The sequence below is a fragment of the Jaculus jaculus genome, chromosome X, assembly GCF_020740685.1.
Source record: "Jaculus jaculus isolate mJacJac1 chromosome X, mJacJac1.mat.Y.cur, whole genome shotgun sequence".
NCBI lineage: Eukaryota > Metazoa > Chordata > Mammalia > Rodentia > Dipodidae > Jaculus > Jaculus jaculus.
Genome location: NC_059125.1, coordinates 113473547 through 113492237, shown reverse-complemented (window position 1 = coordinate 113492237; position 18691 = coordinate 113473547). Strand labels below are relative to the sequence as shown.

Here is an 18691-nt window from a genome sequence, read left to right as displayed (position 1 = left end):
AAGATTTAACCTTTGTAGCCTGTGGAGCTCCTCAGTAGGGACTTCCACTCAGAATCTTTTTAAAAACATTTTAATTAATTAATTAATATTTATTTATTTGAGAAACAGAAAGAGGCAGAGAGAGACAGAGAATGGGTGCACTAGAGCCTCCACCCACTGCAAACAAACTCCAGACAAATGTGCCACTTTGTGCATATGGCTTTATGTGGGTACTGGGGAGCCAAACTCAGGTCGTCAGATTTTGCAAGTAAGTACTTTTAACCATTGAGCCATCTCTCCAGCCCTCACTCAGAATCTTGACTTACATGAGCAGAAAAATAGTCAGTATGAAAGAAATTTGGGGTTCTTTGAGTAAAGGTGGGTTAGAACAGATGCATTGGTGAATGCAGGCTTCTTAGAGGAGATAGAGATAGTTGTACCTAATTATCTTAAAAATAGCTACATAGATGATTTAGGGGGGGGTGTTGAAATTCCATTGTTCAAAAGATATAATTTATAACCAGGTTCAAAGACTAAGCAAAGTTTAAAAATTAAACTTTAAAAATTGAGTAGAGATATGAGCTGATTTATTTATTAGATTTCCCTTTGTGGGGCTGGAGAGATGGCTTAGCGGTTAAGGCATTTGCCTGTGAAGCCAAAGGACCCTAGTTCAATTCCCCAGGATGCACTTGAGCCAGATGTTCAAGGTGGCACATGCATCTGGAGTTCATTTGCAGTGGCTGGATACCCTGGTATGCCCATTCTTCTCTCTCTCTCTCCCTCTCTCCCCCTTTATCTCTCTCAAATAAATAAAAAATAAAGGAGATTTCCCTTTGCAACTGAAATTGTAAGGTGTTTATGAGGTACATTTTTCAGATTTATGGATAAGAGAGGATTGCTGATAAGGTTAAATTCAAAGGTCGCGTATGTTTTGACTTAAGTATGGCTCATTTGCTATTTGTTGGAGATATCACTCAGAAAAGGGTATATTGTCTTTGTAGGCAATCTCCACAGCAGTTTTGATTTTGTCTGTTGTGTTGAAATTTTTTATGTAATGTAAAAATTAAAAATATTTTTAAATTTTTAATATTTTTATTAATTATGAACTTTACTGTATGAATGTATTTTGTGTTGGTCATATTCCCACCAGATTATACTCTTATATCCCTTCTGATTTTTTTTTTTTTTTTTTTTTTAGGTTTTCAAGGTAGGGTCTCAATCCAGCCCAGGCAAACCTATAATTTACTATGTAATCTGAGGCTGGCTCCAAACTCATACCAATCCTCCCACCTTCATCTCCTGAATGCTGAGATTAAAGGTGTGTGCCACCATACCCAGCCCCTTCTGAAATTTGTAACTCTCGGTCAGTAAGAAACATAAAAGAGTTCCCAGAGGTGAAAATTCCTTTCCCTTCCCATGTCCCCTTTATATGTTTGCCCTTTCACATTAAAAAAAAGAAAAAAAAAAGGAACTGGAGAGATGGTTTAACAGTTGTTTGCCTGTGAAGCCAAAGGACAAAGGTTCAATTCCCAGGACCCATGTAAGCTAGATGCACAAGATGGCTTATGCATCTGGAGTTCATTTACAGCAGCTGAAGGCTCTTGCATGCTCGCTCGCTCGCTCGCTCTCTTTCTCTCTCTCTCTCTCTCTCTCTCTCTCTCTCTCTCTCTCTCTCTCTCTCTCTTTCCCTGTCACAAATAAATAAAATAAATGAATACATAATTTATAATGCTCTCCTGTCTTTACTCCTTTAAAAATTAGTTAGCATACAAAACAGTGGATTTCATTATCACATATTCCTGTGTGTGTTGCAGTCCGGTTCACATTGCTGGTAGAAATCACCCAACCAAGAGCAGCTTCTGGGAAAAAGAGATTTATTTTGGCTTACAGGCTTGAGGGCAAGCTCCATGATGGCAGGGGAAAACGATGGCATGAGCAGAGGGTGGACATCACTCCCTGGCCAACATAAGGTGGACAGCAACAGGAGGGTGTGCCAAACACTGGCAAGGGAAAACTGGCTTTAATACCCATAAGCCCGCCCCCAACAATACACTCCCTCCAGGAGGCGTTAATTCCCAAATCTTCATCAGCTGGGAACCTTAGCATTTAGAACACCTAAATTTATGGGGGACACCTGAATCAAACCACCACATTCTACCCCTGGCCCCCATAAACTGATATCCATGGATGATGTAAAATACAATGCATTCAGTCTGGCTTTAAAAGTCCCCATAGTTTTTTATCAATCCCAATGATGTTCATACAACCCCATAGTTCAAGATCTTTTAACTGAGCCATAATACCAAAATATAACCTCAAAAAACCCATAATGGCACAGAATAAATATTCACACTGCAAAAGATGGCATTGGGCATAGCAAAGAAACATTCAACCAATACAAGATTTAAAACAACCAGGGAAAACATCAAACTCTGTAGCTTCAAGTACAGCAACTCTAGCCACTGACAAATCTTCAAGTCGGATAATTCTAACCAGCAAAAAGTCTCTGGCATTCCAATTCCACCCCTCCAGCTAGGCTATCACAGTCCTGGAAAACTTCATCGGGCCCGGCAGCTCCTCGGCAGCCATCTCATGGTCCCGGCATCTCCACTGGGTCTCCACTGCAAGCCACGGTTCATCCTCATGGCCCCATGGGGTCTCTATGCAGGCAACCAGCAAACCTGCTTCACACTGCCCATGGCCATTTCCAAAACACAAGACCGTGTTGCAAACTCAATGACCCTCTTTCCAGCATTTCTTATACTCCATGATACCAGGTAGGGTGCCAATTTGTTAATCCAGCGGGGGAATAAAGCAGACTTTGAAGAACAGGGCACTCCTTGAACACTCAGGCCCATTCAAAAGAGTCGACATTCTTTCCATTGCCCCAGCACAGGTCAGCTAGCCCAGTCTCAAATGTTGTAATCTCTCAGTTGCAGCTGAACAGGCAGCAGTTCACCCAAAGTTTTTCCTTTCTGTGCCATATCCCTCTGCACACACCAGTTCATTTCTACGCAAAGCAATCCTGCACAACTTCTCAGGACATGGGCCTAAGAGCAAGCTTCTCACACAAACTGCTAGCCCAGTCCAAGCAAAGCTCTTTCTCGCCCTCATAAGCCAAACCTCACAGTCCATAGTTCTTACTGCCTTCAGGTCTTTCAGCTCTGACCAGGATAGACCATCAAGCTGTACTTACAGCACTGCCAAGCATCTCTTAGGCCAAGGTTTCAACTCCTGCCACATTCCTCTTGAAAATCAGCTCCAAAAGACCAAAGCCACACAGTCAGGTGTCTAGCAGCAACCCCACTCCTCGGTACCACTTTACTGTTGCAGTTCGTTTCGCATTGCTGGTAGAAATCACCCAACCAAGAGCAGCTTCTGGGAAAAAAGAGATTTATTTTGGCTTACAGGCTTGAGGGCAAGCTCTATGATGGCAGAGGAAAACGATGGCATGAGCAGAGGGTGGACATCACTCCCTGGCCAACATAAGGTGGACTGCAGCAACAGGAGGGTGTGCCAAACACTGGCAAGGGAAAACTAGCTTTAATGCCCATAAGCCGGCCCCCAACAATACACTCCCTCCAGGAGGCGTTAATTCCCAAATCTTCATCAGCTGGGAACCTAGCATTCAGAACACCTAAGTTTATGGGGGACACCTGAATCAAACCACCACAGTGTGTAGGTGTGCGTGCGCGCGCACACACACACACACACATGTGCACACACTTTGTTCTTATTCATACCCCGTTGCACTCCTTGGCTCTTCTACTCCCCCAACATATTCACTCTTCCTCTTCATCCCCAACATAGTCTCCTTTTGATAAATTCCACAAACTAATGAAAAGGTGATATTTATCTTTGCCCCCAACCATTACCCTTTCTTGGTTACCCTTCCTTTTAGATCTCTTTCTCTCCACCACATCACTGCCTTTCATGTCATTCACAAACACGCAAAATAGATAATTTTTCCTGTCTTTCTATCCTTCCCCACCTGATAAAAGTGCAACAGACATCCTGAAGGACCACAGAGAAAGTAATCTCAACTCTTTCTGTGATTATTGAATATAGCCATAATGGGCCTTTCAAATCTAAGAGAATCCCTGGTGGTTTTGTGATTAGGATTTGGCACTCTCAAATCTGAGAGAAGCAAGATATTTGTAGAAAAGCAAATTTAGGGCAAATGGAGTATTTTAAGACTTAATTCTGTTATACTTGTGGTTTCCAGGAAATTGTTGATATTGACTGCCTGGAAGGTAGATAATATTCTGAAATGTGATATAATTTGGGGGAGCTGCACTTCAGTAAGTGGATCAAAGTGGTTTTTCAGCAGTTTCCAAGGCACCAATGACATTTGTATAAATGGACATATGTATAAATGACAGGAAACAAGAATGCCTAATCAATGTGAATATAAGTTGAGATTAGAAAACAAATAATCAAAAAACTGACAAGAGTGGCAGAAAGAGGCTTGGAGATATGAAGGCTGGGTTTCTTGATAGGGCATACCTCTATCTAAAGCTGACCACATTTCCGCCTCTTTTTACCCTACCTCAGCTCCTCCTGGAAGTCAAGAAATCATCAAACATAAGACAAGGAAAGAATGTTTCTATTTGGGGGATCATGCAGACTTAAGGCACTATTCCTTTCCTTCTTTTGCTCAAAATCTCATTTTGCCACTTGGAGTAATTTCTATGGAGGCATCTTTGGCCTTGAAAAACTCAAAGAAACCAGAAAGAATCACTGAGGAGAAGCAGGAGAAAATGATAGTTTGGGTTTTACTCAAGGCCTAGGGAACAGCTACAAATAGGGCCTTGTTTTTAGACTGATTCTGTCTTGTAAGGACCTGTGTCTTTGGCTTAAGTGTATTCTGTCTCACGAGAACCAGAGATTGTCATATTAGACACAGAGGGTCAAAGTTCAACATTGACAACCATTCCCTCTGGATCCTAATTGGCCAGAAGTTCTAATTTTTCTTGGTTAATCCATTGATCCTGTTACAAAGAACAAGATCAAGTCAAAGTGGAGTTTTCTATCATTTCATTTTATTCTGTTTTTAAGACTAGGTCTGTTTCACAGAATAGCCTTGAATTCATGATCCTCCTGCCCCAGCCTCATGAGCAGCTAGGGTTACAGGTATGTGCCATCATGCTTGGCTCATTTTTCCTCTACTCTGTCCCTCATTCTTATTATTTTGAAAGTGGGGTCTCACTAAATTTCCCAAGGTGGCCTTGAATTCAAACTTCTCCTTTGTGTGTTTCCCAAGTAACTGGGATTATAGTTGTGTAACATCACACATGGTTTATCAGTTTTTTTTTTTTATTTTGCAGTGCGGGGATGGTACCCATGGCCTTGCACATGCTAGGCAAGCACTCTATCACTGAGCTACACTCCATTCTTTCAGCTCAGTTTAAATGTTTTATTCCTGTCTTTTTTTTCTTCAATGGTAAAATAGAACTTGTTGTAAAGCTGGTTGTCCATGACAAAATCAGTACTTCAGGGAAGATAAGACTTGTTGCTGAAGTTCTCTTGCTGGTATCAGTCTGCTCAGGGCCATTCATTGTCCCAATCAGATTTATCAACTCTTCTATCAATAGGATCATGCTGTGGTTAGGAGGTAGCCCAACAGGTATGTGAGGCCCTAGGTTCAAGCCCTAGCACTGAAAAAATGGATCTGACTTTGGACTTTAGCTTTGGCCTATTCTTGGTAAACGACTTAATTAAAGAAAAATACACCTTCCTTGCAATGAATGGTTTAGAATGCTAAAGAAAGCAGCAGGTATAGTTTCTGCCGTAAGCAAACATATAGGAGTATTTGACATACAAATAACCTAGGGGTGGTCTATTTAAAAATACTTAAATGACTCTTTTTAAATTTTTTTTGTTTAATTTTATTTATTTATTTGGGAGTGACAGACAGAGAAAGAGGCAGGTAGAAAGAGAGAATGGGCTCGCCAGGACATCCAGCCACTGCAAATGAACTCCAGACACGTGCGCCCCCTTGTGCATCTGGCTAACGTAGGTCCTGGGGAATTGAGCCTCGAACCGGGGTCCTTAACCTTCACAGGCAAGCTCTTAACCACTAAGCCATCTCTCCAGCCCTTAAATGACTCTTTAAATAAGTTTTTCTAGCAGTTTTTTTCTATTACACTTAATTTATTGTTAGTGTTTCAGAACACTTAAGTCACATTAACCCATTCACATCTGCCTCACCATGGTATACATAACTGTTTGCTGCCTGAGGTGACTGGAAAGATGGCTCAGCAGTTAAAGGTGCTTTCTTGCAATGTCTATCAGGCTGGGCTTGATTCCCTAGAACCCACATGAAGCCAGATTCACAAAGTGGTGCATGTGTCTGGAGCTCTTTTTCAATGTCAAAAGGCCCTGACACTTTCTCTTTAAATCAATAAATATTAAAAATAATTTTATGCCTAAGTGCAAATCTACTTCTATAAAAAGGATCATTCTATTTTTATTTGCCTTCATCTGATTCCTGCAATGCTAAAAATTGAATCCAGGCCCTGGCACATGATAGGTAAATTCTCTACTGCTGAGCTACAGACATACCCAGTTCTTTAAATGATCTTCTGGTCCTTGTAGCCAAAGAGAAAAAGAATGAGTACAAGCTCCTAAAGCTTTCCTTTCCATTCAGCACTCAACAAAGTTGTACTGAAGTTCAATTGGTTAACTTCTTTTTTCTTTTGTAGCACTAAGAATTGAGCCTAGGGCCTTGTGCATATGCTAGGGAAACACTATACCATTGAGCTGCATCCCTGACACTTTATTTTGAAACAGTTTCACTGTTACCCAGGCTACCTTGAACTCTATAGTCCAGACAAGCCTTAAATTTGAGATCTTCTTGCTTAACTCCATCCCCAGTATTGGGGATTATGGACCTGAACCAACAGGCCCAGATTTTACTTTTTATTTAGCAACAGGGACTAACTTGCTTAGGCTAGTCTTGAACCTACACTCCTACTACTGCCTCCCCCTCTAAAGTAGCTAGGATTACAGCCCTAGCACCACCAGACCCAGCCAGGCACTTCTTTTCCTACAGTATGAACACATTTTGTTAGATTTTTTAAAAAGTGAGACAACAGGAAACATTTTTAATGGACAATTTTCACAGAGACACTTTATATCACATTGTGAATTACAACATGGATGAGCTGAAACTCTTCTTACAGATTTGGAAGAAGGGAACCCCTACAAAGAAATCAAGCATATAGAGGTAGTTGAGTAGCAATGGGGGAGGGAGCGTTATCTTAATTTCCCTTCAATTCATTACAGTGCAAAAGTTAAATGGCTGTTTAACAAACAAATGAACACCAGATACACATACACATTTGCCATTGTGTAAGTGGCTTGCTTGCTATTCTATTCCTGGTATTACTGAGAACTGCATACAATGATGGAACTAATTTATCTAAGATAAGCCAATGGTGCCACATTGAACTATTTGCTCTCCTTTTTATCTCATTATATACTGTCATTGCTTTAATAATAGATGAATGTCAGTGGAATTTAAAAATGATACATAAGCTACAGCATTGCTTTGTAAACTTCTGTTAATCACATTTGCTGCTGCAAACAGTTTTTAATTGTTACAGAGTCAAAGCAAAAGCTTTAAAATGACACCAGGACAGAGGTTACAGGCACTTCTCTCTGGAGGTTAACTGAGCATGTTTGGAAATACTTTTAAGTGAAAACATCTTCATTTCACCTCTGGATACACAAATCCAGATCATTACATAGTTCAACAGTGGCAGGGGTAAGAGGTGTCATTCTGAGATGAATTGAATGCAAACATTTTACATGTCTCCTTTTCCTTCCTCCTCTGCACTCAGGAAGGGCCACAAAGTGAAGCCCATGTAGAATTTGCTTTTCAGAGCTGTCTTCTATCAAGAATGAAGTATCATCCGTGGGGCCCAAGATTGGGCTTATAGCCTGCCGTTTCCAGTATTTGTGCTGCATTCCCCTTGCAACTTTGTCACATACCTCTGTTCTGATGTTGCATTGAGGAATAGAAAACAGATGCAAAGACAAGTTAAGAACTCAAGGAAAGAGTCCCTGAATAAAATCCACATGCTGGAAATGGAGCTGGCAAAAGGAGCACATTCCCTGGTGGGATGTCTATCAACAGTATGCCATCTATTAATGGCAAGTCATCTCTGAGTGCTGTGACCCAGCTCTGGGAGCACTGCTGCTCCCATGGCCCATCACAAGGAATTCTCTGAGCCCAGGCCAGCTCCAAGAGCAGAGCTGGAAGTGCCACATGTGCCATGACTTGACCCTGCTACTGAGGCAACGCTGAGCGGAAAGCATAATAGGCCTTCAGAAAAAGCAAGCTATGGAAATAGTCACTTCTCTACTCCTCTAAGTTAGGAGAAATCACTTTTTTTTTTCAAGTTATCCACAGAAAATTATTTTCTTCATTGTTCACTTCTACATTTTGCTGGTTTTAACTAGCAGCAGTAGTAAGGGACAAGGTACAAAGCAGAAAGGCATGTCTGCTTGCTACCATGTGTGTGGGTGTATGTGTGTGTGTGTCTAAGTACACACAGACACACATGCAAATAGAAAATAATCCACAAGGAAGAGACCAAGTCAGTCATGACTAGCAGGAAGACTAACTCAAGTGGTGCTATCTACCAAGGGGGAAATCTTGTCCTTCTTGCCAACATTTACTTTAATGTCTGTTGTTTCTGTAGTTTTCGTTCCTGAGTTTAAAAGCAGAACTAATTTGCAAGTTATAAGAATGGTCAAGTCCAACTTATTATCCCATTCAAGTACATCCCAAAGAAAGTTCATGGCTTATGAATCTTATATCTTGCCTCTTGTCATTACAGAAACATAAGCTTACAGTTAAACAACCACAGTGTGGACCTAGACTACTGAGAGTCATGTGCAATTTGGACCAGCCAGGATTGCTATTTGCTGAAGTTAGATATTATCTCATCAAAGGATAGTCTGTAACACAAAGTTTTATTTAACAACCAAATGTCCCATTTGACTTAGATTAAGTAGGGATGTGTTGGGTAACTTCATTTTACTTTACCTGAAATTTCCAATTTTGAGCTCCTGGGGTGCTTTTGTGACTTGACTGTCATGCTTATTAAATATAATATGTTTAATACAAACTACTTAAAATATTAAAAATTCTTCTATGTAATGGGTTCAGAATCAAGTCATGCCACTCACTAGATGACTGTGTTACCTGAGCAAAGTATTTAAAGCTGATCAGCCTGATTTTTTTCTTCAATAATATGAAGCTACTAATGCTAATGATGCCTAAGAAATAAATGATTCAATGTGCTCAGGTATGTGAGATCATTTGACTCAGAACCCAGTACATGATAGCTTTCCAATATATTATGATACAACCTCTTATTTTGGACAGCATTAAAGAAATGCCATAAATTAAGCAAAAACATCGTACATTGCCAAACTAATTCCTCTGGCATAGGCAAGATTCTCAGTACATTTTAGAGAGTATAGGGAATGACGTGTTGCTTATTAAATGGAGCTAGAACTTATTGTATCAGGAATTCTAAACCTCCAAGAAAAACTACTTTTTAGCCCTTATTGAAATAGTATTTTTGGCATAGGATTAGTCCCTATATCACACTTTCATTTGCTCTCCAGTATTTTCACTTTTCCAAGTTCTGTTTTTGCAGTGCTAGGGATGGAACCCAAGACCTCATGCATGCAAGGCAAGTACTCTACCAACTGAAATAAATTCCCAGCTCAATTCTCCCAAAGCCTCAACTCCAAAAGGGATTGCCTGTAAACTATCAAACTATAGTGTTTCAGATTCTCCTAACCAAGTTTAGAAGGGTGCAAATGGATACTGTGAGTAAAGGCAATGTTTTATGCAAACGTAAGCCTTCGATGATGTTCTACAAAATAGCTAATCTAATATAGCTATTATTTATTGAAGGTCTCCCATAATCAAGGCACTGTGCTAGGCAATGTCTGGTGATTCATGTAATATTCCTAATGAACCAATATGCTGTAAATATCTTTACCATTTCATAGATAAAGAAACTGGGGAAGGGAACATCAATGAAAGTACAATTACTTGCTAAATTAACACATGTGATAGAAGTTTTTAACCCATTTCCTCATTGCATTCTCACTGGAGAGTAGGAAAACTCATACTAGGTCTATGCCATGATTATATGTTTGAGCATAAAGTGGGAGAAGGCAGCCTCTAATTCCCTGCTCCCTGAGCTGTGTGTGTTTGGCTTGTATAGTACCCACGCCTGTATTTCCATCCCTCCAACTTGCATTCTTCACCAGACTGGACCACTTCAAGCACCAGACCTGGTAACATGATTCTCTGGTAACATAGCATCCATTAAGCAAGTGCAGATAGTCATTTAGTTTCTGATTACATGATCATCCAATCTTTCTTGTTTCTGGTCACAAGTGATGACAGAAGTCAGGCTTATCATGTGAAGCCTGACTTTCCCACCTGAGTGGATGGCCCGCATGTAAATAATGTACAGCAGCTATCCAAAACCATCTGGGAGGCCAGTTTACATAAGAGACAACTGAGTCAATCCACTGTTCCCTAGCCCTAATCTCTTTCCTCTGCCATTACAACACTCCTATACTCTCGTGTGTGGCAGTTTCTTCTGACAACAAAGGAATCACTAAGCTAGCTAAGCAATGTTCCTCCCTGCTCCTCTTTCTCCCCATACACCAAAATTTTGGGCTCACTGTCACCAGGAGGAAAGGCAGTATTTAGATAAAACCATGGATTTGTTCTTCAGATCATCAAATTACATTTTTAAAAGGTTCTACCCTCTCTAGTTTCTTCACACTTTTAAAAAGGAATAGTCCTTCAAATGTTTTGACATGTGCTGGCTCAGGTCCTGATCCCCAAAATCCTGTGAAGACATGGCATATGCAGGCTACTTGAGAGTGTTCATGATATACCAAACTAAAAGCCACCCCCTGAAGAACAAGTTAAATATCCCCCTGCCTAAAAATTCCCGCTCCTTACTGCACTGGGGAGAAATTAACACACTTCTAGTAAGATTGCCCGAAATACCTATAATAGACTATAATAAATCTCACTGTGCTAATTCATCTCTCTGTCATAGAATAATCATTCTTCCAGCCTTATTTTGTATTACACAAAAAATAGATTACTTTACTTTACCTTGGTATATGCCATAGTCTATGGCAAATCACTGCTGTATTTAATCTGTTTAATTAAAACTGAAAAAGTAGAATCTGTGAAGATATGTGACCAAAACATCATTCTCAAATTCTCATAAACACCCACTAGGATTGAAATGGAAACGGTCCAAGAACTGGGATTAATGTAGTAAAAGTGGATTTTAAAAAATTGCACATCTCTAATATTTCTAGTTGTTATTCCCCCTACATATATAGCAAACCACATCAATAAATAACGCAATGAACTTTTCAGTAATGTACACTTAAATAGTTACAAACGTAAATGTAGAAAAAGGATACAGTAGTGCAAAAAATAAATTATTAAAACAGAAAGGAGTATGAACATTATTTTACACAATGCTCTATGAAACCTGAACCACTTGGAATGAGACCTCAAGTCAATGAAATAATGCAACATTAGTATCTTTGCTTCACATTCCAACCCCATAGTCATTCAGCTAAGAACAAAAAATTAAAGCAAAATCACTTTCAAAAAGTTTTATGCTAAAATCCCATTTTTTTCTGGGCTCTTCAACACCTCTGCTGTTCACGTAGTTTTGCAGCACATCAAGAAGCATCTCATCTTCAGACCGAAAGTCAAACAGGTCACATTCATTTGGTCTTTCTACCTTGCATTTCTGTGTGATCAAAAAGCAGGGTACCACCTCAGTTTGATACCCTCTCATCTGTTAAGATGTTATTGCAATTAGATATATTTACAAGAACATCCCCTGGGGCAGTTGGAAGGGTGGGGACTCCTCTTCATTCTTTAGCAATCCATTCTCACTTAGTTTTGGTTGCGGGATATAAAGGCCAGAATTCGTCGAATACCATTCAGTCTATCTTTTAAGGACCTCATTGCTAGGAATGGGAGCTGAGCTCTGCTTTCCAAGGGAAGAACTGCTAATGTCCACCAGCACCAGGCTGGGCCATTCGGGTTAATCTGCAACAGAAAAATATAATGGGTTTATCCCATTCCCATGTGTTTCACGTCAATCTGCAGACTTCCAGATGCACAAAGTAAAGCTCTCAGGTGGAACTAATTCTGTATGTGGCAAGGGCTGCTAATTGCCTCCATATCTATTCCCACTTTATCTTAACTTGGCTCATGGCCATATGGGGGGTGGTATGTATTTCTCAGCCTCCCTTGCAGCTAGGTAAGGCCATAAGGTAAAGTTCTGGCTAAAGAAGTGTCAAGGGAAATGGTATGTGTAAGTTCAGGGCCATGTGCTGGGAAAGGAGTATGTGTCCTCTGCCTTTCTCTTCCTTTTCTCTAGAAATATTGCAGACATGGTAAGGATTAGTGTTCCTCAATCAAGAGGACAAAGGTAACTTTCTAAGGGTGGTAGAGCTTTGTGATGCAGGAGCCTGGGTCCGTGAATGCTTTTCTGGAATAGAACTACCATAGCCCTCCAGGACAAAGGCCCTATATCTTATTTGAACTACAATCATCTTTGGTAACTGTTAAAGCAAATAAACCAACATCATAACAAAATACACCATGCCTACTAGAGTGTATGATTTTATAAGCAGGAGTATGTGTCTAGAGTTTAGTCTCCAATGCACTGAACATGCAAGCCTTTCATTTCCTTGACTCTTTATGCTCGGCATGCCTCTTTCCTCCCTTCATTTCCTCGCTCTGGTGGTCGGCAGCAGTTCAGATATACCATGTCACTAATAGGGCCACAACCCTTTTCTCCCATGGAACCAAGACTTTGATTTACAGTGTCAAAGCAACCCCACTTTGTAAAAGTTCTCATCAGAAAAGGCAAGAACTCCCAAGTTTCCCTTTAAGAAGGAGCTTTCTCAGTCTTTGTCAATCCTTTATCAGAATCTTGCTTGTTATCAGCTTCCTGAGTACAAATTTGAAACAATAATTACTAAATATCAAAGAGCTTTCTTCGCCGGGCGTGGTGGTGCATGCCTTTAATCCCAGCACTCGGGAGGCAGAGGTAGGAGGATTGCCATGAGTTCGAGGCCACCCTGAGATGACAGAGTTAATTCCAGGTCAGCCTGGACCAGAGTGAGACCCTACCTCGAAAAACCAAAAAAAAAAAAAAAAAAAAAAAAGAGCTTTCTTCCCACTGCTTTCAAAACATGGGTTTAGGGACTGTAGAGTAACATATCCTGGTCAAACTCCCCACATGTGCAACTATTTGACTCCAAATTGCTTGCTGTGTTTCTCCTTCTTTGCTCCTCTATGCCTCTAGCTTCATCTGGATTCTTTTCTATTCCACACTACGCACTGTCATCTCCCTCCTGTGATCACTCCTGGCTACCAGATTGGTACTCTGCACTTTCTTTCAAGAAGCAGCAGTTTATGACAATATTTGTGGTAGTTTCTAAGAAACCTTCTGCTGAGGCTCAGAGACCATTCTTATTTGTGGGACTGTCTGAGCCTGTAGCATTAGATGGAAGTAGACTGGACAATTTGTGCTGGTGCAGACACCACGGAAACAGCAAAACTAGTAAGACAGGACATAGTTTTGGCTTGCTATGTCATCAAGTTTTTATGCATCTGTGGCATCTGTCTTTTCTCCTGTGGAAGATGCAGTTAGCATCTCTAACTGATGTCTTTTGCCTTCCTGAGAGAGAATGTTCCTCAGCAGTTGAGGGGAACATTAAGTCTGAGCATGAGCTTGCTCAGTTAGGCTGTCATCTTAAGTCACCATGGCCCAGAGCCTGTAGCAAGGTCAGTGGGAAGCACTTGCTGGCCTTTGTACAGAAGGAAGGGATCCAATTTGGGGTCTTGAGAAAGAAAGAGCCTTCAGCCTAGTAGGAAACAGGTAAGTGTTTTGTATGTTACAATGCAAGAGGAGGAAGAGACTTTAGAGACCTCTTCACAAAATGCTCTTATCAGAGAAAAGACAAGAAAGGAGAAGGGATGGACCTGAAGTCACAAAGCTAGGAAGGTAGGCAGTACAGTTTTCTGGCAGCAAGATCAGAATACACGAATAGCATATAGACTTTCAGGGCTAAGCATGAATGAGCCTGGCTAGGAAGTTTTTTCTGTGGCTTTATAGTCAGAATCTCTCAGTGACAATGTCTACAGAAATGGAGGAGGGGTTATGAAGCTCGCTGGAAATGATAGCCTTTGGCTCCAACTGTTTTAAACCCTGGCTTTCATACATATCTTGTCATCCTATCACCCTAACATTAGCATGGTGTGACTTTGAACTCTTATTGAAGGCCCTTCTATTGGTGGTGTCTGTGGTCCCATTCTCTGACTTCACCTTGCAACACCAGTCTTAGATCCAAGTTCCTACTCTTTATTTCAGCTATCCCAATTCTTACTTGGGGTACTTTTGGTCTTACCCATGATGCTCATTGCCCAACCAATCTCAAATTGGATCTTTCTTCCTCTCTGCACATGAATTTCTGGAATTTTTACATGGGTTCTGGGTCCTCATGCTTACAAGGCAAAAAAATACAAATGTATGGTACATAGACATCTAATCATAAATCCTGGGCACTCCCACCTGGTAAAGCAACCCATTTTAAACAGACATTTTATATACCTGGGGATCCACATCTTTCTCTGGCATTGGACCAAAGTGATTGAGTATTCGATTCTTTAGAGATGGTTTAAGCGAATGAAACCACAATGATGCTTGCTCATAGACACAGTTGTGCAATCCCATGAGCTCTGCACAATCTTCTCCTTGAACCTGAAAGTAGCAACATGGAAGTGAAACACTGTGCCTTCTCTATTCCTCTTAGAGTTGCTTTGGACAACTGGCATTCTTGTGTATCTATCTTGTCTTCCTATAGGAAGGCTCACCCATCCAGATTCCTCCCACATGAGATGTGAAACACTCAGAGGCTAGGCACTGGGCTATGTGCAAATATGGCAGAGAGGAGCATAAGCAAGAAGACTGAGCAGAAAAGAATGACTGAAACAGCAAGACACACAGAAAGCCAGAGACTTGAACTGGTCCAAGTAGAAACAAATGGGTAAAGCAGGTTATTCTGGTTGGTGCCTATGCCCTTTCATTTTTACATTGTATTTTTTTCACTACTTGCTGGGAAAACACAGATGAATATATCTGTGCCTCAGTATGTCTTCAAAGCCAAGTATTGATCGATATACTACACAGTATAAATACATGTGGATATGAGATTATTAACCTCTTCTACCCACCAAGGATAAACTGGCCATGTCAACTTTTTGCTTTAGAGGATGATGGATGACTAGGATTTGGAAAAGTGCTCTTGGCCAGTTTGGACATCTAAAAATACAAATGTGAGTGGGACAATAGCTCAGTTGGTAAAGTTCTTGCCTTGCAAGCATGAGGACCAGAGTTCAAACCCCAGAACCCATGTAAAAATTCCAGACATGGTGGTGCATGCCCATAATTTCGGCACTGGGAAGGCAGAGACAGGAGGCTCCATGGAGCTCTCTGGACAGCCAGTCTAGCCTAATTGGGAAATTCTAGACAAATAAGTTACCCTATCATAAAATGAATAAAATAAAATAACGTGTAAAATGTATGGCACCTAGGAAGGACATTCAATGTTGCCCTCTAACCTTTACATGCACACATGCATACTCACATGTATGCAGGCACACCTACACATACACCTACGACCACACATGTGAATAAGCATACACACACACATACACACCTATAAAAATACAAATGTATATGGGAATTGATAGTAATTTCAAAAGGAACAGGTTGAAACAATTAATAGATAAAATGCATATGTATATTAGGTCTGGCTCTTGGTTTGCACAGCAAAGACCTAACTCTGGCTGAACAGGCCCCTGTGCATGGTATTGCTGATGCATGACTGCAACTTAGAAGCTAAGCAGGGAGAGCAAGGGCTATGGATGCTGTCACTGTCATTCTGAAATTAGGCAGCATCCCAGCAGCATCCTATGTTGCTGTAGCAATTTGGTAAGAAGCTCCAGGCCTCAAGACAGTTCTGAGAAATCTTTTTGCAATCTTCTTTATATTACAAGCTACAGTGATAACTTGGCTTTGGGATTCTTGGTACTTGCCACCCTTACCTTCTGATCTTCAATGTATTCAATGTCGGCTGTGTTGTAGCCATCCCGCTGGCCCTGGTGGAGTACCTTGAAGCGCCTCTTGCCTATGCTGTCAACCACTGAGCGGCCATCAGCAAAGAACTGAACGTTTCTGATTTCTAGAATGCAGCCATATTCTGCAAACCTGTTGATTGAGAGCAAAGTAAATAAAGTACTTCCTTGATGAGTTCTATTTTCCTGGTCTGGACCTAGCCCTTTCTGTAACCCTGTGCTATGCCTCAGAGGACTTCTGTATATTTACATGACTCAGTCTATAACTGCAACTATATAACACGCTGTTCCTATGTTGTAAAAGATGAATATTTAAAAAATAACTGCTAAGTAGGGCATAGTGGCACACACCTTTAATCCCAGCACTTGGGAGGCTGAAGTAGGAGGATTGCTGTGAGTTCAAGGCCAGCCTGAGACTACATAGTGAATTCCAAGTCTGCCTGGTTTAGAGTGAGACCCTACCTCAAGAAATTAAGGAAAACAAAACTGTTTCCGCTTATTGAACACATACTATGTACCAGTGCTATGGTTTGATGAAGACAATTAACAGCACTGTTGCAAGAATAGGTTCATTATAAAGTGGCAAGCCTTTCTCCATGCTGCAACACAATAAGGCCCTTGGCAGGAACCAAGCATGGTAGTACACAACTGCAAACCTAGCTATAGAGACAGGAGAATCAATCACAAGTTTGAAGCCTACCTGGGCAACATGGTAAGACCTATTTTAAAAATAAAAGAAAAATGTGCTGGAAATTAGTGGCAGAGTGCCTGCCTAACATGTACAAGGTACTGGATTCAATCCCCATTGTGAAACAATGATCATTGTTAAATACTGGTACCTTGATTGTAGACTTTGTAGTTTCCAAATCTGTGACAAGAAAATTTCCATTGCTTAAAATTGGGTGTGATGGCTCACATCTGTAATCTGAACACTTGGGAAGCTCAGGCAGTAAAACTGTCATGAGTTTGAGGTCAGCTTCAGCTATGCAGTGAGTCCCAATCAGCCTAGGTTACAGTATGCGATCTTGTCTCACAAGAAAAATCTATTGCTGATAAATTACTTAGTCTATGACATTCTGTTACAGCATCCTCAAAATGGATTCAATCAGCCACGAACTGTACTCAGTGCTTCGTTGACATCATTAACTCAACAATTCTCCCAATAAACAAAGCCAATGAGGTAGGTATAACACCAGGCCCACATAACAATGAAACTAGAGACAGAAAGGTTAAATAATGTCCCCATTCAATGGTGCTCCAAGATTAGCACTTGAATATAAAACCTGGTTAGTTTGGCTCCAGGTTCTATACTCTTACAAAACAAGGTTTATACTGTAGACCCTTTAGCAAAAGATTACCTCTTGAGTTGTTTTACATAGGGAACCTCTCACTCAGTAAACTAGGTACCAAAAACTGTGATCCTTACAAATCTCTTGTGCTTGAGCTTGCTAAAACACCGTATGTTGCCTCCCTACCTCTGAAAGCACCCCAAAGTAAACCAAAAATCCTTCTCCACCCAACCTCTCTAACTCCTAGGACTCCTCACTTACCCTTTGATGGGATCTCCAAGGCACATGCCAAACTGCCTCGTGCCTGTCTCAATACATCTCCGAATCATCAGGCGGTAACAAGGCTCAAAGATGTGCAGGGGGCAAGGGACAGTGGGATAGGCCATGGTACACACAAAAATAGGCACGTTCTTATTTAAGCTGTCAGGGAGAGCAAATCAGATAGATTTTAAACTAATGGGACAGAATACAGACAGGTTGAACACATGACAGCATGTGATTCCCTAAAGAGAAGGCAAAGAGCCATCAAATGTTAATGGCTGGCAGAAAATACTGAAATGCAACTGATGCTGTAGGCTGAGTCCCATTATCTGGTGCAGAGATTAACTGAAGGTCTGAGAGATGAAAACTAGCATTGCATACATTATAATCTGACTGAAGAGTCCTGTACTTGCTTAATATTGTGAGTGACAACTATGTTTCATCTCTCCCTCTTTCCACTCAGATTAACCTCTTCAGATACTCTGCTAATATTATGAGGATGAATCCTGGTGTTATACATGCACCCAGCTCTCCAGAGGATCAGTGAGAATTTTCTACAAGGTCCTTATGTGCATCTCAATTTTTTGCAAAGCCTTTCAGAGAGTGTTGCTAGCAGGCTCAGCTAAAAGGAAGATCAAACAAGAAGCAGACAACAAAAATCTAGCCCCAGTAATGCCCAAATTCTTCTGCACATCAGAATCCTGGGGGACCATTAAATTCACATGACTGGACCACCATACCTCCAGAGATAATGATGCATTAGCTCTGAAAATAGTGCCTATGAGCTTTCTTATCAATAAGTACCCCTGACAATTCAGACACAGGGCCCACTTGTGAATCCTCTGCTGGGCCAGCTCCTCCTCTATCCCAGCCTTCTTATTCCTGCATCCAAATCCACTGTGAGCTATTAAATCATCTGTCCAAATCTCAA

General features: G+C 40.9%; 1 protein-coding gene across 3 annotated transcripts in view; it reads right to left on the bottom strand.

Annotated features, from left to right (window-relative positions):
- Positions 1-7097: 7097 nt before the first annotated feature.
- The window catches only part of Lonrf3 (LON peptidase N-terminal domain and ring finger 3), a 39541-nt gene continuing 27947 nt past the window's right edge, over positions 7098-18691 (bottom strand). For all 3 annotated transcript variants that reach the window (XM_045141016.1, XM_045141017.1, XM_004671479.3), the window contains 4 exons: positions 17761-17919; positions 16181-16343; positions 14685-14834; positions 7098-12109 (listed from right to left, as the gene is read on the bottom strand). In XM_045141016.1, coding sequence (XP_044996951.1) covers positions 11954-12109; positions 14685-14834; positions 16181-16343; positions 17761-17919 — 628 coding nt within the window. In that variant the 3' untranslated portion in view covers positions 7098-11953. The remainder of the gene's footprint in view (positions 12110-14684; positions 14835-16180; positions 16344-17760; positions 17920-18691) is intronic.